Source organism: Microcebus murinus, chromosome 2 (genome assembly GCF_040939455.1).
Source record: "Microcebus murinus isolate Inina chromosome 2, M.murinus_Inina_mat1.0, whole genome shotgun sequence".
Classification (NCBI taxonomy): domain Eukaryota; kingdom Metazoa; phylum Chordata; class Mammalia; order Primates; family Cheirogaleidae; genus Microcebus; species Microcebus murinus.
In genome coordinates, this window is record NC_134105.1 from 8,382,135 (window position 1) to 8,403,860 (window position 21,726).

Genomic DNA, 21,726 nt, shown 5'->3' on the forward strand with positions numbered 1-21,726 from the left:
TAGCCTGGGCAACAGACTGAGACTCTGTCTGAACAAACAGAAACATGCACTAGAGAAAGATGCCTATTCAATATATGGTGCTGGGAAAATAGATAGCCGTGTGCAGAAGAATGAAACAAGACCCTATCTCTCACCATATACAAAAATTCATTCAAGATGGATTAAAAACTTCAACATAAGGCACAAAACCAGAAAAATTCTAGAAGAAAATATAGTAAAAAGCCTTCTAGACTTAGGCCTAGGCAAAGGATTTATGACTAAGACCTCAAAGGCAAATGCAGCAACAACAAAAATAAGTAAACCAGACTTAATTAAATTAAAAAGCTTGTGGGTAGTGAAGGAAATAATAGAGTAAAAAGGCAAGCAGGCAACCTACAGAATGGGAGAAAATATTTACAAACTATACTTCTGACAAAGGACTAATTTCCAGAATCTATAAAGAACTAAAAAAATAAACAGCAGGAATAAAACAAACTTATTAAAAAGTGGGCAAAAAATATGAACAGAACTTTTTCAAAAGAAGATAGATAAATGGTCAACAGAAAAAAAAATGTTCAATAGCATAATCATTAGGGAAATGTAAATTAAAACCACAGTAAAATGCCGTCTTACTTCTGTCAGAATGGCCATTATTAAAAAGTCAAAAAACAACAGATGCTGACATGGATGCAGAGAAAAAGGTACGCTTATACACTGTTGGTGGGACTGTAAATTAGTACAACCTATATGGAAAATAGTATGGAGATTCTTCAGAGAGCTAAAAGTAGACCTACCACTCAATCTGGCAATCCCACTACTGGGTATCTAGTATGAAGATATTTAATCAAAAAGATGCCTACACTTGAATATTTATTGTAGCATAATTCACAATTGCAAAGATATAGAATCAACCTAAGTACCCATCAATATATGAGTGAATAAAGAAAATGTGGTATATACATATATACCACGGAGTACTACTCAGTTGTAAAAAGGAATGAAATAATGTCATTCATAGCAACTTGGATGGAAGTAGAGACCATTATCCTAAATGAAGTATCTCAGGAATAGAAAACCAAAAACCATATGTTCTCACCAATAAGTGAGAGCTAAATGATGGGTGTACATGAGTAAAAAAACAAAAAAAGCATAAAGAACATTGTAAACCAAGAAGGGGGGGAGGGTGGAAGGGAGTGAGGGATTAAAATCTTACCCACTGGGTACAATGGGCACTGTCCTGGCTGTGGGGACACTGAAAGCCCTGACTTCAGCATTATAGAGTGAATCCATGTAACAAAAACTTTTGTACTCCCTTAATATTTTGAAATAAAAAATAAAATAAAATAATGCATGCTATAGTTATTTCTTTAAAAAATTGCTATCGGTATTTGAAGCTGTGTTTTTTTCCATATGAATTTGTTTTAGAAGATTACATCTGATGACAAATAAAAGGCAACATCTTTCCCCAGTTCCATTAGTGGAAATAATTCCTTGTGGATAAGAAGACTTATCGTCGTGGCTCAGTAGAATCTTAAGGGTTGTGTTATGACTTGTTCTTCTAGCACACAAGAGCTGAAACCATTTACCTGACTGGTGGAACTGTACTTCTTTACTCTGGAAGAAGACCAAGAAAGCACAGACAGAATTAAATGCTTCTAAAACATAAGTCTTTAAAAATGCAGTTGCATAGAAGATGGGGTTTCCTCAGGTTATTAGAGCAAAATCAACACTGTAAACTACAACAGAATTTAAATCTTTGCCATATTGGTCAGCTATTGCTGCATAAAACATTGCATTCAAACAGAGTGGCTTAAAATAATATAACGATCTTTATCTCACAAAGACTATGGGGCAGGAATTCTGGAGTGTCTTACCTAGGCGGTTCTGGCTCAATGTCTCTTGTGAAGACACTGTGTTGTCTAGATTGACTGGAATCACCAGGAAGCTTGATTGCAACTGAAGGGGCTGCTTCCAAGAATGCATACTCACATGGCTGGTGAGTTCGTGCCAGCTTTTAGTAAGAGGCTCCAATCCACACCAGGTGCACCTTTCCATAGAGCAGCTTGGATCCTCATGGAATGGGAGCTGACTTCCTACAGAGTGAGGGATCAGAGAGAGAACAAGATGGGAGCCACAGTGTCTTTTATGACCTAGTCTTAGATGTCAAACTCTGATATTTCCACGATATCTTATTGATCACACAGGTCAGCCCTATTTAGTGTGGGAGAGTACTAGATAAGGGTGTGAATACAAGGCTGTGTGAATCATTGGGTTCTATTTAATGTGGGAGAGTACTAGATAAGGGTGTGAATACAAGGCTGTGTGAATCATTGGGTTCTATTTTGGAGTCTGGCTATTGTTGTCCATATTCTGCCTTTGGTGCTTTAAATATAAAATATTCTCCCACCTTCCCAAGACTCCTACATCAGCTCAAAGTCTGGAATCTTGTCAGTAAATCAGGTCCAGGTGTGTGATTCCTTAGGTATCATTTTTTGAGAACTATTCCTCTCAATCTAAAAACCCATGACCTAAAGAGGCACATAGCCTCTCTCCTACCCATATAGCAGTGGGACAGGCATGAGTAACTGCTGTAGACTTGTTTGTTCATAAAGGGGAAAGTGCAAAGCACACAAAAATTACTGGACCATACAAATTCTAAAACACCGCAGGCACAGGTCAACACTCCTTAATTAGGACTCAAGGAGCAAGAATAATTCCTCATGGCTTTGGATCCACTCTTTTAGCTCTTGGTTATACCATTTAGGTCACTGTCCTTTTGTATAAGAGATAGCTCATGCTTATAGATGCACAGTTTTCTTAGTCTGCTTTTTGCTGGTAGAACTCTGGGAGATCTATAGACCCCTTTTCCTTCAGTCCCTTTTGATTCAAGTTGATAGTGTATCTGCCAAAGCAGTTCTCTTTAAAAAAAATGTGAGTCTCCTGTGAATTTTAGTGGAGTTGACTTCATTAGACAAAACCACCCCCTAAATCTCTTTGAGATAAGCCGTTTTTGCCTTTAGATTTTTGCTGAAACTACTGAGGGACAACCTTAACCTTCTTAGAAGCCCTGTTGTTGGACTGAATTGTTCTTTGAGGAATCACCTAGGTATAAAGTAGAAAGCTGTGGTTCCATTTTCTGTGGTATTATTCTTTCTATGAGACAGTTTGATTGAAGCATTATTATATGTTAAGTTATGGCAAAAGGATCATCATTTTTCCTTTTTTAAATTTGCTGTCTTAACATCTGTGCAATTTTTAATTTGTCACAGAACAAATTTTATATATTTCTGATAGTCCTGGAATGTGCACTATGGCTTAAACACCCTCCCCCCCTTCCCCCCCCCCCCGCCCACTTTGGAACATTGCGAGGCTTGTGTTTTCTCAGTGGACCCCAGCGACTTGCCATGCTCTATTTAGGTCATATGAGGGGCAGCAAGGTGGTCCTTCCCACTAGAGAGCCAGTTTTCCAGTTCATTCTGCTTCCACCCCAGCCACCCCTGCCCCATGTCTCTATGTTAAAATCAGGAATCACAGGCTCTATTTAACATGCAGTTCCCTTCTCCAGGTCTGGCTCTTCACCTTTGCATGGACTGTTGGCAGTGAGCCTCCTGTCCGTGGCTCACCCAGGTCTCTGAGAGTTTCTAAATCTCATTTGCATGCAGATTGTGTCCTTGAGCTCTACAAAGCTGCATCTGGCCTTGCATAATAAAATGTCAACAGCCCATTGACATCAGGTGTTGAAGTTTTGCTGCCTCCCAAAGCAAAGGGAGCCATTCAGGGTGGTTTCTCTTTAGATTCTTTCTGAAAAGAAAATAACAGTCTGTTGTCACTGGTACCCTCAGACTCGGAGCAGTTCTTCTTGTCCTCCTTCTTGGCTCTGGGCAAGCACTGCTCTTTTGGCAGCCATTTGGAATCTTTGGCTCTGACCGCAGCATTCAATAGCTTCACTTCTTAGGGGCAAACTCTGTTGACAGAGGCTGTGCATGTAGATCAGGTAAACAGTTGGTGCTACAAAAAGTAGAGTCATGTGAATGTCACATAAAGGCTTTATGGATGTTAACCATTGTCTTGTTTTAGGATACTGAGTACCTTCTAGCAGATATTATCATAATCGTACAAAGAGCTGGCATCAGTATAGAACATGGGTAAGGCCAGAAAGAGGTTACTTAGCGTCCCTAAGTAAACAAAAGAGATTATAGTTCAGTGGATGGTGCTTTCATGTGGGGATCAAGGGCCTTGGAGTTGGACAAAACTGGATTTGAATGCCAGTTCTGCCACTGACTGCCTGTGTGACCTTGGGCCAGTCACTTCTCTGTCCTCAAGTTCCTCATCTGTGAAATGCAAGTAATCAGATCACCCTCATGGGGCTTTTGAAAGGATTGTTACATTATACAAAGTAAGTGTGGATCCCAGAATATAGCAAGTGGTCAATAAACAAGAGCTGTTATTGTTGCTTTTGTTATGAATTTGCACAATAGCATTACTATGATAAATAAGATTATTATTATGAAGTGTTTGGTAACAAATTTGTACTATATTTATATTGCAACAGACTTCAATTTTTAAGCATTCTCAAGCATTTTAGTTATACTTATTTAGGTGTAATTGACACACTAATTGCACATACTATTTATTATTACAAGTGGGCCCTCTGGCTTTATTCACTTTGGTTTGATTTATTTCTAGTTTTACATACTTAGAAACATATTCGCTTTTTAAATTTCTTTAATTTAGATTTTACTTTAATTAACTCAGACTGCTCATTCTTCTCCAGGTAGGAGGGAGGTTTTAGCTTTTATGGACACAGTAAGAAAGGGAAGACTAAGTTGCAAATATCCCCTCATTCTGAGTACAGAATGGAGGAGCCCTGGTCTGCTCTAAGCTGCATGGAATGGCCAGATGTTCAGGGTTTAAGGTGAAAATGTCTAGGAATCTCAAGCTTTGCCATCAAAAGATAGCTAACAGAGAGGAAAGCAAACCAAGACACCCATGGTCAAGATCAGGGAACAGAGCAGGAACCTCCTCTGAAATTGTGTGCTTTACCTTAAAATTTTATGTGCATTTTGCATTCAATTCCACATTTCATTGTGTTTGTTTTATCATAGAGAGAATGGCCTCTGCTGCATACCTCTGGCCCCTGAAATGTTGCTGGAGGTGGACACAGGCATTTCTATCCCATTATGGGGTGCCAGTGGTCTAATTTGAAAAGCAAGTCTATGTCTGTGCAATAAATACAAGGGTGGAAGCTGAGAACATCTGGAAAAGGGAATTAGAGAAGTGAGGAAGGGTAAGGGAGCAAGGAAGTGAAAAATCTTGGGGTGGAGATATATAGGCTGGAACTGGGGCAGGAGACGAATGGGCCAGCCAAAACTGAGAGTCAAAGAACTCAGCCTTGGGGCACCTATCAGATCTGAATTGCACTGAACCACCAAACGCAACAGCCTCTCAGCTTCTTTTCTGGAAATTAATTGGTTCCAGGAGTAAAGTTAAGCTTCTGCCAATGGCAAGCGTGTTCCATCAGGACCATAATTTCAATATTCAATCCTCTGTCACCATAAGGTTGACGCATCCTTGGCTCCAGTTCCTCTTCCTCGAGCCAAAGCCCATTTCCTTTTTGCAGTCTTTACCTGGACAACGCCATTCAAATGAAAATATGTGCATTATGCCCAAACCAGTTTCTGGCTACATGATTTTGTCATAATCCATTTCTCACAAGGTGACTTTATTGTAATTTATTCCCTTGCAGCTTCTATTAGGTTGAAGCAGAGTTGGCCTTGGTAATGATGAGAGTCTGCATAGAGGGAAGCAGTTTGGAATGTGGAACGATGCGTGTTAGACCCTGTCAGGGTACGAACACAGAGCGACAGAGAGTTCTTTAATGGCATATGGAGTTCTGGGACCCACAGAGGGAGACACTGAAAGTGAAAGCCACTTATTATCTCTGTGGAAATTGACACCTGCCTGCTATGTGGTTGAATGAGAGTGTGCAGGGCTGTGTTCCGGTGGAGGTAGCCTTTTTTGCTGACTTTGAAGGAGGTGGCGGGATTGACAGGCAGCTCCTTCATGCTGGTGGCAGATGGAGATGACGATGCCTATTACAGGCCATAGGAATGTGTTGCTTTAATACCAAGCTGTTGATATCTAACTGCCTTAGATTATAGATTTAGCATAGCAATAGAGTGTTGTATCTCCTTCCACCCAGCTAGCAGAAACTGTTCATTCCAGCAAGGAGAGCCAGAGTGCCATGGAGCCCCTCCCAGGTACGAGGTTGTGTGACTGGGGCCTTAGTTTTCTCAAACAGAAGGATGGAGCCAGTGATACCTGCACATGGCTTGTGCGGAAAGGAAATGCAGTGATGCATGCAAGGAGCTCTGTACAGTGCTTGACATTCAGTAAGTGCTTAATAAACAGCAGCTGACATTAGTAGTTCTGTTGTTGCTGTTACCATCATGTCCCTCTGAGCAAGACATGGAAAGCACAGCAGAGTTCATGTGCAGTAAGGAAACCTTGAGAAATAAAAGGAAAATGTCACAAGTAGTAGAAAGAACTTCAGCTGCGGGACTTGTGTTAAGCAGGGTTCTCTTGGCACATTTATCAGCAAGCGACACCAGCTGGCCTAAGGATGAGGTGGCAGGTCACCACGAGGGCTCGGGGAAGGAGGCAGCTTGGTCTCAGGGTAGATGGAAACCAAGAACAGGAAGGGTGGTGGCCCTGTGTTGCTCTCCAGGTCCTTGCCATCTCACTGTTTTCTCTGTTGTCTTCTTTTGTTGCCTCCAGCTGCCTTTCCCATGTCCAGACTGTACACTGGACTGTGCATGTCCATTCTAACATTTCCATGCACCACATCCAGCCACTTAACCTCCTGTGATGTCTCAGCCCCTGTTTCCCACTGCTGGACAGGTTTGGAGGTGCACGATCGTCTAGGATTGGTGTGAAGATGGTGTTGAGGTGGGCTGGGTAAACATAGGGCAGTGAGAATAGGCAGGGCTAATGCCCAGGGAGCCTTTAGAACTAGGCTGGGGGCTCATGGGAATAAGGCAATGGTCATACATAACAACCAGGATAATGATAGTCGAGTGTCATCACCAAGGAACTCTGGCCCATGCATTGTTCAGAGTACTTTATTTGCACCAAGTAGTTTAATACTCATTACTATCAAGTAGATATGGCTTATCATCATGTGATGGAAAGAAAAGTGATACCTAAAGAGGTGAGGTCCCTTCCCAAGATAACACAGCTAATAAGGGATGGAGGCAGGGTCTGAATCTAACTCTAAGGCCTGTGCCCTTAACCACACCTGGTGAAAATGTGTCCTCTTTCACAGGTGGTGGCAGGCTGGACCTCCCCAAGCTTCTTTCTGACCATGGGCTTGGCTTTCTAAAACTGGGGCCACATTTATCCCCTGAGGCATGACACTGAACCATACACCCTTTTCGGACTCACTGTAGCCCTGGCTTTGCTGTTCTTCAGCTCTCAAACTTCACAGGCCCAATCACAGTCTTGTTCTGTCACCACCTTGCTAAAACTTACAGCCACACATGGTAGCCATGTTCACAAGGTAACTCTGGGGCTCTTGCAAATCTATCTATTTAGAGAGGGTGGTAAGTTGATTGTGTGGTATCTGTGGTTCTAAGGGTTTGTTTTGTTGCCTGCTTTTACACCTGACCTATTTGTAAGTTATGACTTTTTCACTGGGGCCAAGGTAAAAAAACTGGATCCTGCACTTCCCTCATCTCACCATAAGGCAGATCCCAGGTATAGGGTGAACATCCTTACATGTCAGGCACCTCTGGTTGTCTGATTCTGGGAGGCTGTTCCAGTACCCACTTATTTATTTATTCGGCTGTGCAAGGGTAAGATGGTCTCCCCAACTTTTTTAAAAAAATTGTGGTAAATTGTACAGAGCATAGAATATACCATTTAATTGTTTCAAAGTATACAATTCTCAGCATTTAGTACATTCACAATGTTGTACAACCATCACCATTACCTAGTTCCAGAACATTTTGTCACCCAAAGAGGAAACCCTGCCCTCACTGAGCACTTTCTCCTCATTCCTCCTCCTCCTCCTCAGTCTCTGGCAACTACTCATCTGCTCTCCATTTCTATAGATTTGCCTATTCTGGAAATTTTAAAAAAATGGAATCACAATATGTGGCCTTTTGTGTCAGGCTTCTTTCATTTAGCATAATGTTTTCAAGGTTTGTCCACGTTCTAGTGTGTGCTGGTACTTCATTCCTTTTCTACAGCTGAATAATATTCCATTGTACGGATATACCACATTTATTTATCCATTTATCCGTTGATGGGCACTGTGGTTGTTTCCACCTTCAGCTATTACGAAGAGTGCTGCTGTGAATATTCATGTACAAGTATGTGCCTGAATATCCATTTTCAATTCCTATATGCCTAAAACCAAATTGCTGGTTCATATGGAAATTGTATCTTTAACTTATTGAGGAGCTGCCAAATTGTCTTCCACAGTAGCTGCACCATTTTACATTCCCACCAGCAAAGTATAAGGATTCCAATTTCTCCACCTCCTTGCCTCCAGCATCAACTTTTGACTTGTGAGATGAGTTTTATTATAACAATGGGGGAAAAAATATCTGAATTATTTAGGCTTCATTTATTTAATGAGACCATATTAAAGCAAGAACTGGAAACTTGAGAGCATTTTAATGCAAAATACATCATAGAATTTGAGATACACGAAAGCAAAGGTTGTTTAACATGTGGAGATAAATTTGGTCATTAGTTCATATCTATGGACCATATAAACGACAAGATCATAAAATCCATGGAGCTTCTTGTGACGAGGCTGTGCCCCATGATATGATTCATCTGGTAAATTTTTCTATAAAATGTACAATAGCCCATCTCAGTGACATCTGGACTTGTCTGCATAAAATGAGAGTTTAGGGTCACATTATTATTATTTCATGTTGTCAACTTCATCTGATTCATAAAACAGAGACACAGTATGGTAAGCTGACATTTCGCTTCTGAAAACATTAAGAAATCAAATGGGTACCTTCTATTTTTGCTAATGACACAAAATGTTGAAACTTGTCATTTTTTTCTTCTGCCAGCCCATGAACGTGCCATTCTTATCTGAAACCTAAATAAATAGTCATTAATGTACAGTGAAATTCAAATGAGCACTTCATATAAATAAGCCTGCTATAGAGATACATGTTAACTTTAAATTTGTAGACCAAAATAACATGAAATAAATTGAACATCATTTCACATTCACAACAACCAACCAAATAAACTGGTTTTTATGACTCAATTTCCTAAACTCAGGTAGGTAAGAAAGCATATATATGACTCTTCATTTCCTAATCCATCATACATTTTAAAACAACATTATTTAGTTGAGATTTTTATAGGCCAAATGGAGAAGAATGACATACCACCTGATTCTAAGGTGACAGGGCAAGGGGAAGAGACAAAGTGAAGTGGCGTTGGTTTTTTCCTTCATTTATTTGTTCTTTTTTTCCATTTTTGGGGCAAACATTTATTTGTCCAAGCACTATTCTGTGCCAGGTGCTGTGCTTAAATCTGGAGATATAGTGATGAACTGAAAAAAATACTATTAGTGGCCTCGTGGGACTTACAGTCCAAAGTGTCTTCCCTGAAGTTGTCACAGTTAGTTATATTTCACAGTTATCTGTTGTTATGTGACAAACCACCCCAAAACTGAGACATGCAAATCAATACCTTATGATGCTCTCAGTTTTGTGGGCCAGGAATTTGGGTATGGCACAAAGGGGTAGCTCAGCTCTGCTCCAAAGTGCCATGGGTCTCACCTGGGATGACATCAGTGGTTGAGATGGACAGTGCCATGTCTAGGGCCTTGGTTAGGGCAGATGTCTGGATCCCTTGCCTCTTCTTTGCATGGTGTCTTCTGGGATTGGAATGTTCCAGGTGGCTTTTTCACCTCACATATCTGGCACCTGGGTTAGATGGTGAGACAGTTGAGGATGCCTGGGCATCTCTCTGCCTTCATGTGGTCTGTGAGCGTGGGCTCCCCTCAAAGCATGGTAGTCTGAGGTTACTCCGACTTTTATGGCAGCCTCTCCCCGAGGGAGTGGTCCAAGAGTTACGGCCATATGCAGCCAGGCCTGTTATACCTAGCCTCAGAAATCCCAGAGTACCACTGCTGCCACCTACGACTGCCATGTCACTGAGGCCAGCCAGACTCAGGAAGGATTTAGATCCTATTTCTCAATAGAAGGGCTAGCATAAAACTTGAGATTATCTTTAATCTACCATAGAGGGAGGCAGACATTCAAGAAATAATCACACAAATAACTATGGCAAGAAAGGAAAAGCACAGGCCTCTTCGTAGTCATTAGAACTTCCTGGTTGGCAGTGACAGAAACCTAACCTAGAGAGACTAAAGAGAAGAAGGGAATTTGCTGACCCACTGAACTAAAAAGTGCAAAGCTGAATGCCATGCAGCAACGTTGTGGTCAAGAACCTCTTTCCCTGTCTCTCGGCTCTACTTGCCTCTTTACTTTGTTGGTTGTATTCTCAGGCAGGGGCTCCTTGAATGATGACTACAAAGGCCACCAACGGCTCCATGTTTCTGACAGTTTATTAATTCCAATTGAAAAAAGAGAGCCTATTTATCTTTGTTTCAATAGTTCTATCAAATAGTTCTGAGATCAAACCTGTTGGCCTGCATTTGGGTCATGTGCCCTCTACTGAACCAACCACTGTTGCTGGAGGAACACAATGCTTGGATTGGCGGGCCTGGAACTTGTGCCCTTGTGCCTCTGTGACGTGGGAGTGGAATCAGCCCCAAAGCAACCATACATGGGGATGCGTGTTTCCACAAAAGGGAAAGAGAGCTGCTTTTATTAGAAGAAAAGGGCAATAGATGCTAACCAGACAAAAACATGTAATACCCATTTCACAAGCCTGACACAGGATGACCTGCCTTGAAGATTAGGGCCATGTATAGAAACAAGTGGAGAGGGGCATTCCTCCCTGATGTCATTACTTATTCACCTTGCATTCATTAAGTTTCCACTGTGTCTGCAGCCTTGGACAAGATGTAACTCGGGATACAATTGGAATAGACAGATGAATGGTGCAGGGGTTCGCGGGATGTGGGGGCTGGCCACCAGGTGGCAGCAGCACATGCAAGCTTCACTGGGCAACGCTTTGACTGCCCAGAGGCGTAGGGTTCACGCTCATAAAGGGGAAGACATAGATGTCAAGTGGCCACCATTTCTGCCCTCAGATTGGCTGCTCCAATGGGGCAGGGCACGATATGAAACATTAAGGCACTTCTGCTTTCAGATCCCGGAATCTATTTGGCTGTTTCTAACTATCTCCACTGGAGAACAGGAATTCAGGGTAGGCAGGAATCAGGCCCCATACTTACAGTTCACCTTTCTCTGTTTTAGCCAAGCTCCTCCCCCAACTCAGGGAAGGATTGTAGAGCCTTCCTCTGCAGGCAGACATTGCTCTGATGTCATATTCTCTATTCTCCCTCCTCTCTGGTTTGATTCTCCATGATTCAAAATCATCTTCTATTTATTTATTTATTATTTATTGTTTATTTTTAGTGCTGCTTCAAGGATTTGCAGTATACCTCTTTAACTTAACACAGCCTTCAAATGGTATTATACCATTTTAGGTATTAATATAATATTTGACTCTGAGGACAGTATACTTCCATGTGCTCTTCCTTATTCTTTGTGCTGCTATTGTCATATATTTTACAACTATGTATGTTGTCAGCCCACAGGTACATTATTTTTTGCTTTAAAGCATCAATTATCTTTTAAATGAATTAAAAGATGAGAAAGAAAATATGTTTATTGTGCTCACATATTTCCCTGTGCAAGCATTCTTTTTTCATTTTTGTGAAAAGAAGTGTCCACGTAATGTCATTTTCCTTCTGCCTAAAGAAATTCCTTTAACATTTCTTTTAGTGGAAGTCTGCTGGTGATGCATTCTTTCAGCTTTGTAGTACTTTCAAAATATCATTTCTTTATCTTCCAGGTTGTGTAGATTCTGATGATAAGTCTGATATCATTCTTTGTTTCCTTTACATGTAACGTGTCTTTTTTCTCTGGCTGAGTTTAAGAGTTTTCTCTTTCTAACTGTGTATATGTGTGTTTGTTTGTTTAGTAACTTGATTATAATATGCCTTGGTGTAGTTTTCTTTGTGTTCATTATGTTTAGAGTTTATTAAGATTCTTGGATTTGTGGGTTTATAGTTTTATCAAATTTGGAAAAAAATTGTCCATTTTATTCCTTCAAATATTGTTTGTTTCCTTGTGATTCCCCCCAAACTCCAACCACATGTATGTTAGCTTTATAGCCTTACATTGTTGCCAAGGCTCTGTTAATTCATTTTGGATAGTTTTATTGCTATGATTTCATGTTCCCTAATCTTTTTGTCTGTGTTGTCTAGTGTCTAGTTTATTAATCTCATCCAATGAAAATTTCATTTCAGATACTTTATTTTTTTATCCCTAGAAGTTCCATTTGGTTCTGATTTAAATATTCTATTTTCTCCTCATTATATTCATGTTTTATTTTACAACCTTGAATAAGCAAAACATATTTTTAATAGCTGTCTTAATAGCCATGTTGGCTAATACTACACTTCTGTTATTTCTGGTTTTGTTTCTAGATACTGATTTTTCTCCAGGCTATTAGTCACATTTTCTTGCTTCTTTGTATGTCTGGAAATTTTTTATAGAATTATAAGCATTATGAATTTTACATTTTGAGTACTAGATTTTCTTATATTTCTATAAAAATGGTCAATGTTTTTCTGGCAGTTATTTTAGTCACTTACAGATCAGTTCAATTCTTTCAAGGTTTACTTTCAAGCTTTTTATGGATGGGTCTAGAGTACCCTTTATTCTAAGGATCATTTTTAGCTTCACTTCTAAAGCCTGGCCCTTCTGGAGTCTCTAATGAATGTGTCCTGTGGTCCAACCAAGTCCCTCCATGCTGACTGGAGAGCATGCCAACCATTGTGGCCCCATGTGATCTCTTGGAATTATTTGGCTTACAGCTCCCCAGTAACCGTTCTCTCCTGGAAGTTGTTTTCTGGCCTGGTCATGTATTTATCCTACCCATACCAGGATTGATATTCAGCCAACAACTCAAGGGAGATGCCTTTGCAGATTTCTGGAGATCTCTGTATAGCTCCCTGCTCTTTAGTACTCTGTCCTGCAAATTGCAGCTAACTTAGCCTTCCTGATTACCAGCTCCTCAATTCAACATTCTTGCTGGGCTCTCTTTGAATTCCTCTTCCCTGTGCTGGAGTTTGGAAATTCTCTCCTTGCAGAATGCATGGAAATGACATGACTCAACTTGCCTTTTCCCCCATTCTCAAGGATTACGGTCCCTTGCTGTTCAATGTCTAAATTGTTCCATGTCTAAAAGTAGTTGTTTCTAAAACATCGTCCAGATTTCTAATTATTTACAGCAAAAGGGTATTCTGGACCCCTTCCCTTCCTCATGGCCAGACATAGAAGTCCCCAAAGCCACTCTGCTTTATGCCAGTTTTTTGATAATTACTTTTCTTCTCATAATTGTGATTAATGCAGTGGCTTTACCAAGAATGCTTGAGATTTACTTATTTTGGGATTGGAAGGATAGATTTACCTGAAAATGATAGAAATTCCATAATGAAATGAATGTTAATTCAAGAAAATATAAGGAACTAATTCAACAATATTTATTGAGCACCTTCTATCTGCTAGATACTGTTCTAGGTGTTGGGGATACAATAGTAAACGAAGAGATAAAAAAAAAAAAACCCACCTCTGCTCTGATAAAGTGTATTATAGAGAAAACAGAGAAAGAGGCAACCAGAATAATAAATAAGCAAACTCTTCAAATCTATAACATGTCAGATGGTAAGTGCTATGGAAATTATAGAGAAATAATAATCCTCCCAGCCCACATGTGGCACTGATTAGAAAACATGGCCACTGTCCTTTTGTAAATGTTAATGACAGAGGCCATCTGCTTAGAGGTAAAATAGCCAACTATATTACCATAAATGTAAATCTAGTCTAGGGCTGTCCCCTTATGCCCTGGTAATCTCTGTAGTTTATAAACACTCACCACAAATTCATCTTCATCTATCTATTTGCTAACTTGTTCTTTTGTCTTAGTTTCCCCAACAGGACTGGGTGCTCCATGAGAGTAGGTACCATGTCTGATTTTGCTCACGAGTGTGTCTGCAAGCACTTCATACAGGCTTGGCATTTGAATGGTGTTCAGTAAATATTCATTCATTGTTAAAAACATTTGCAGAAGGGATTCATGGGTGTGTCAGGTTCTTGATACCTGCCTGGTGTATACCTTGTTTGTACACCCTCATGTTTCCCTTTAAAATTGCTAGTCAATTTCTCTTTGAAAGTTACAAGGCACAATTCCACTTTTCCTTCTTTCTCTTTTCACAGCGGTGCAATCATTGCACACCCTTAATGACCAGATTTCCCATTTTATTGTCACCAAGTCGAGGGCCCTGGAGGAGGACAAAGACCCTTTCCTGCCCACTAAGAAGGAGACACTGAAGAGTTCCATGATATTGATGAGACACCTCTTAATGGATGCTCAGGTACAGAGATCAGTAAAGAAAGCCTATATAGATTCTGTGGAAGCTTTTCTTTTATTATTTATTTATTTATTTTTGGTATAAGCTGTCCAAAAATGTTCAACTACCATGCCTATTGAACAGATGTTCTAAGACGATATACTGAGTATTGGATTTCTGATTTGGTCTTGTTTGGGATTTAGTATCAAAATAGCTTGCTTTTAAGTCAAAGTAATAGGGCTTAAAAATAATATATGTGTTGTCTTTGAGCATTTAACAGATCTCCCATTAGCCTTGGAAAAGTGAAAATCCATTTACATACAAATTTGGCAGGCAACAGAGCTGGCAAAGGCTTCGGAATGGAGCAAATACTTACCCCAAACAGCATCACTGAGTAACTAATGAATATTTTGGTGCATTTGATGTACCATCCAGTAAGTGAATCAGCACTGGCTTGCTAGCACTGAATGATTGCAGAAGGTATTTAGCTCATTGCATGCTATTGTTGAGATGTTATTCCTCAAGGCCTCTCCTTATACACTATTTTATTGAAATATTTAAAAATAATCTACTCCTTCTGGTTTTGTTGGTGGGTGTCTTCAGATATGTTGATAGACAAACACCAGGTGTTTTAAGAGAATTGATAGTTTTCTATGGTAGGGAAGCCAAGTTGAACTAAATTTTATTGTCATTCTTACCTCTTCAGTATCTCGACATGTTTCAAGAAATGTTGTTTGGGTTTGCTGATTTTTGTGTTCGTTTGCCCTGAACCTTTTTTCCTGAGCTTGTTTTCTATTTAACAACAGTGAAGTCAGAGTAGTTGGTGGTTTCCTGCAATCTGTTTTGTATCAGAGATTTGAACTGTGGTTTCTTTGCTTTTGTTTCTACCTTGGTGGTGGTTTATGTTTTAGCTTTTAAATCAATCCCGAAGCCTGGATCTTGTACCAATATGACTTTAACTGGCAACGCTTTTGTGCCTTGCTCACCTGTCAATGTTTGAAGCCACCCCATGGGATTTTTGAGGCCCTGTGCAGAGATGGCCCGAATTATGCAAAGCCTTTCATTTTTATGCACGGTTCTCCTTCCCCCTTTATTATGAACAGCCCATTCAGCTTCTCTGTTCTCCCCAAGCCCATCTGGTGGAAAAAGGAAGGATTCTGAAGCTACAACAGCCAATTTTAAAACTCAGAAAAAAGGGAAATTTAGGACAATTTACTAAATAAAAGGGAGCAAATTGTTCTTGAAAGGATTAGCTTTCCTCAATGCTGGGACCCAACCCTGTAGCTAACACCCCAGCCAAAGGAACTATTCTAAATGAATCCCCAAAGATACTGCGTAAACTCCAGTTTGCAAAACCTAAGGTAACAAAAAATCATTCGTCTTTTTCCACTCATTCACATCTGAGCATACTAGGGCCCAGAACTGGATCTTAAAAATGTTTAACATTACTTAAGGAAATATTTTCTCCCCATCAATGCCGATTTCATCCTGAATGGTGTTGATAACAATTTTTCCCTTTTATATTTAATAGGACTAAAATGTCCCATATGACGTGATTATTGGGTAGGAATATTTTATTATCTTATTCTTTCCTGACCCCAAATTGATGCCTGCTAGAATGTTTTCACTTAACTAGCCAGATGAAATGGAGCAGAATATGGTAGATATTATCCTAAATATATTAATTATATATTATCTATAATATCTATCTATCTATACTATTTGTATGTACCCTAATATACTAAAAAGGAGGTGGATTGGTTCTTCTTGCTGAGTGTGGAAAAATCACAGAAAGTCAAGTAGGAACACCATGTGGTGTCTGGAAACACTATTGTTTCTTTTGTCTCCTAACATGCAAGGATTCCTTGCCCCTGTCTTTTAGATGAATAAAAGATGAAATGGGTTGTGATGAGTTTAGTCTAAAAATACCACCCTAATTTCTTTTCTTCCCAAACCACTAACTTTTTGAGACATTATCGTGGTCGTGATCCTAGTCCATTGCTAAAGTCAATTAGAATCATGTTACCTAATACCTCACTATGTGTGATCATACCCCTTCAGATTAGTAAAATGCTAAGGAACCCTAATATTTGGGGGATGGCCAGAGGTGACATGTGATTTTGAGTTTTGAAGTAGACATCTAAAAATGTGTTATTTTAAATAAGAATCTTTATTTAAAGAGCTTTTTTGGGGGTAAATTCACTTATTTTCCATCCATTTTTAACACTGCATCTTACCTCAATTCCAAAGAGGAATGAATGTACTTATTTCGTATTCCAAGTCCATCAACAGTGGGAGGCCAATAGAGTGTAAATATAACTTACATGCACATCCTTCCGTTTGGTCTGCTTTTTATGATATTAATAGATGTCCTATAGGTTTGTGTGTTATAGGACATAAGCTCTGCAAGGGTAGTAACCACATCCCTTGACTTGGCTGGTATAATAGCCCTCTCAGTTCCATATACAAAGGGCCCTTAATAGTATTAGATTATGATGAAATACTCTGACATCAGCTTACAAGTTGAATGAAGTCAGGCAAAAAGTATTCCAGAGAATCTGGAGGTTGCTTGAGAGTAACTGTTTAAAAGGCATAATCGATTCAAGTCACATCTGTCTTGGAAGCAATAAATCCTGCTTAGGGGAATGTCAAAGGCAAAAACATTGCTGGACTATGAAATTCTACCTCTGAGGATTATAAAACAATGTGCACAGAGCAAACACATCTCCCAAGTATAATGGGGCAGCCAGAGATGATTGGCAGGCCTGACAATCCATCCCGGAGAATGGAATCATGCCGGGAGCCCCTCACATGGGCAGCCCAGAGGGCCAGCAATTATTTATTCATCCCCTAAATGTTTCCACCGTGGGGGTGTCTGAAAGAGCCTAGCACTTCTATTTGCATTCCATTCCCTTTCTAGTTTGCAGGCCCCCAAATTCAATGACGTTTACCATTCAGATCGCATTTGAAACCTGATCTTGTGGCTTTTATTCCTAAGAGCTCTGTCTAAATCCAAACTGCCGACTCAGCCTCCTAAGTGATTAGATTCATAACACCGAAGAGGCAATTCTTTCTGGTAGAGATTAATTATTTTACTGTGTGACTCCGCATGCTAAGAGGGGTTGATTATGGCAAATTAAATCTCCTATTGGCAGTTCTCTCCCTCTTCCCCCCAAAGACTTCATATCATTATTTATTAAGAGAAGACAAATGCTTGGGAAAACAATATGATCGCTTTGTTGGCAGGAGGTCCTCCTCTTGAAGGCTGAGTACTAAAGGGCAGAGAACTTTCTGCGCACCTAGGGGTCTCCTTCTGCTGCCCATCCAATGCAGAGTGGCTGAGGAAGGAGCCTGGGTTCCACTGACCTATGGCCACTCCCCAGGCCTGGACAGTGAGGGGGTGTCTTCTCTGCCTGCAACTTGGCTTGTGCTAGGACTCAAAGGTGGAGCTTGTTTGGAGTGAGGCTAAGTGTACCCTTCTGTAGTTCCATCTCTAGGAATGAAGTAAGTAAACCTTTCAAAATAAAAATAAACCCCACAATTGTCATCTCTAAGCAATTCTGTGCTGTAGGCCTCACAAAGTCAAACGTTAGGCAGAAAGGAAACAAAATATGCTTTATCCTTTAAACTCTCCCTTTTCCCTGCTTTTCCTTCTGTCCCTTTTCTCTTTGCTTTCCTTTATCTTCTCTTTGCCCCTTCCTCCTCCCTACCCTACCCGGCATTCCTCCTCCTTCCCTCCTACTTTCTCTTTTCTTTCTCAACTTTGTACCTCTCCTTCGTCCCCTGCCTCCTCTTCTTTTGGTTGGTGAAATAGATCTTAGCTGAGATGTGGAATTACATTCTGCCTTTTTATTCCCTTCTCTTCCTTCTCTTTTCTCATCTGTTATTTGTGTTCAGGGAACTTGAAAGCACATGTGCCAAAAGCCCATGTTCCCCTTGCCAACTGAGAGCGGAAGCAGCAGCAGGAGGCAGACCTGGCACTCGGGAGGTAGATTGGGGGCCCTGCCAGGACCAGAGACTGAATATGATTTGGGTGGCTTCATTTTTCTTTTCTCTCTTAAAAGAATGGTCTAGCAAACTCTCATTATGGACGTTTGTGCTTTCTGATTGGTCTCTGGCGAAATCAGGCCCATTGCATAAATAGATCAGCTATTTGAGCTGTCTGGACATTTACTGGCCTCAAATGAGGAAATGTGGTTTGGACCAGAGGGACCCTTGGCACAGGCTCCTGACACATAGATAGGGAGTGTTGGCTCTGCAAAGTCGATGTCACCTTGTACCGGGAAGGGCCCCTTGGGAACTGGGTGGTTCATACATATTACAGAGGTACACTTGAATTTGATTCTCCCGTTGCTAGCATTTTCTATTCCCCAGATGCTTTCTGAAGTCAATACCATGGTCAAGGCAGGACCCTGTGGTTATTACCAAGGCAGCTATCTGGAGCATTCTAGCTGCAGCTGCCTTCACGGTTGTGCCCATCAGTGTGATATTCTCTGTTAGCCCCAGAGGATACATTGCCCTCACTTTGTACAAACCGAGGCACCAGAAGGATCCTTCTTGCCTTAAGGAGGTCACAGACACTGGCTGCGGCTATGGGTAGCACACCAAGTGTGGGCTTTTCTTATCATCTTCTGAGATGTGACACCATGAGGAAGGAAGGACTAGAACTCTCTCCTCAGGTTGAGAGAGCAGGGAAGAAACTCTGACATGAAAACGAGGACAAACAGGCAAAGCTTTCAAAATCCTAAGAAAATTACCCTGGGATGTTTTTAAGTCTCTTCATCCCATCAGATTTCCACCTTTTAAAGGTTAAAGGAGAAGTATTTAAACAGATGCGGAAGAATTTAGTTCACCTAACTAAAAAGCTACAACGATAAGCTGATTATTCAAAGGAGTCTTAACTCATCCCCTCCAGTAATCCATGTGCTTCATTAGACATCCTTTTTCTGTGTGTCTGAAAAAACAATGCTCATTTTCCATTTTCAGATGCAAAACTATAAAATCAGCAAGTCTGAAGCTTGTGGTTTCTTACAGAACTCTTGCAAGCCCACTTTCTGTTCTGCCATGATAGTTTGGATCATTTAAACGTTTTTTTTGTTGTTGTTGTTGTTTTTTAATAAATAAAATTTAACCCGCAGGCATTGCCAGGCTTAGATACAATCCCATCAGTTACAGAGCTTCTGTAATCACCTTCCCTGTTCAGAAGAAATGGAAGGTGAGACATGAAACTGTAATGCTATTTCTCTGTTAAGCCTGTGTCTAGGTTTTTTTTTTAAGTTAATAGAGAAAGGTAGCCCCTTCTGAGACCTCAGCACCTTTGTAAAATCCATAAGATAGAATGTTACATGCAAGAAGAGTTGCTTTTAGTGTTGTGCAAAGATCTGGGTATATTTGGAAATGAGACTCAGAAAAAGATAGACTCTTGCCCACTGCTGCATTCTGAAGGAAAGGATCACTTTCTCCTTGGGATGAGCAGTGTTTGAGTGGAACAGTCTCTATCAAGCTGATATAGCTTCCATGGAGCTGTGTAGTGCTAAAGGGCAATCTGGGAATTTTATTTCACACCATAGAGCTTTTGTGCTACATTTTTGGATATTAAGTGGTTATTTTAATGATATGCATGTAAAACGATAACAAAATAGAATTAATACTGATCTGATAAGTGCTGGTCCCTGTTACGGTGAAAGGGATCTGAAATAGTAACAAAATCATGGAAGGAAGGTTAAGGGTGAGGAGTTAGTTAGGGCTCTTTGGTTGTCAGCAACAGAGACCAGCTCTGGTTAACCTAACAGAAGAAACAATGGAAGCATAGGGGGTGGCTTTTAGAAAAAGCTGAAGAATTGTATCTCAGAAAAGACTGGAGAGAGGGCAGCTATGGAGATTTAGGTGTTTCAATCACTTAAGAGCAGTCACTTCAGGGTGCTGTGGTTGGGGTAAATTGGCTCCAACCACTTTCTGTATCTTTGTCTCTGTGCTCATGATTCAAATTCTTGGAAGAGTCTGAATGGCCCATCTTAGGTCATCCAGCTCTTCTCTTTGGCCATGGGAGGGTAGGCATGGTGATAAATGGTTTTACCAAGACTGTGTACAGTGTGCGGAGGTATTATCAACACAAAAGCAGCAGAGGATGCTGGGCAGATACCGCTGCAGTTGGAGGCAGTAATCTGTGTATTCTGTGTGAATGGACTTGGCACTGCACCGAGCTCTAGGAGCAGAGAGGGAAAGAACATTGATCCCCCAAGAAGGGCTCAGATCTAGTGAGAATGAGAACTAGACATTGAAGTGCCCCGTGATAAGTACTGACAGAAGTATGTATGAGGACCGTGGAATCTCTGAGAAGGACCTTGCTGATATTTGTAGATCACTTTACTGTTTACAAAACATTTTAGCCAGCATTTTCTCATCTTTTCCTCTCAGCCATGAGAGGTACAGGAGGTTGGGTATTATTATTGCTATTTTGAAAACTAGGTATTAAACTTTAATAAAATAGCCTTTAAAATTTTTTTTTCATCCAGCCCGTTACAAAGCCAGTGTAATTGGTTTCCTACTTGTAGGTGGTGACCCTCAGAGCATTTGGTTCCTGAAGGGTTATTAAATAGAAGGAAAGAGAGTATGTTATTTTGAGAAAGAAGATTAAAAACTAGCTTCAGACACAGTATACCACACACAACTGAAAATGTTTTGACAATTTAAATAAACATGCAATATATTCCTAAAGCTGAACTTGATTCTCTCAGACTCCTAGAAGTTTTAGGATTCCAGGAATATAGTTTTCAAAAATCTTTAACTAGAATATAAAAGGTATTAGCGGTCACCCCAAAATATTCCAGTCTCTTCAGATGTTCATTGTAATGTTGGCAAATATTTGGCTCCCTGAATAATACCGTATCCCACTATCTCCCTATAGATGAGTGGTTCTCAACTGAGAGGGGAAGAGAGCAATTTTGCCACAACTGCTACCACAACCGGGGACATGTATCAGTGTCTGGAGATATTTTTGATTTTCATGACGAGGATGGTGGGGGGATTGGGTAGTGGTGCTCCTGGCATCTAGTGGTCAGAGGCCAAGGATGCTGGTAAACTTCCTACAATGTATAGGACAGCCCCTTACAACAAAGCTTAATCCAGCTCCAAATGTCAATAGTATCAAGGTGGAGAAA

At 40.4% G+C, this 21,726-nt stretch overlaps 1 protein-coding gene across 2 annotated transcripts in view; it reads left to right on the forward strand.

The window, feature by feature from the left end:
* Window positions 1-21,726, forward strand: part of KAZN (kazrin, periplakin interacting protein) — a 1,045,723-nt gene that overhangs the window by 264,272 nt on the left and 759,725 nt on the right. For both annotated transcript variants that reach the window (XM_020281641.2, XM_012763125.3), the window contains exon 2: window positions 14,433-14,590. In XM_020281641.2, coding sequence (XP_020137230.1) covers window positions 14,555-14,590 — 36 coding nt within the window. In that variant the 5' untranslated portion in view covers window positions 14,433-14,554. The remainder of the gene's footprint in view (window positions 1-14,432; window positions 14,591-21,726) is intronic.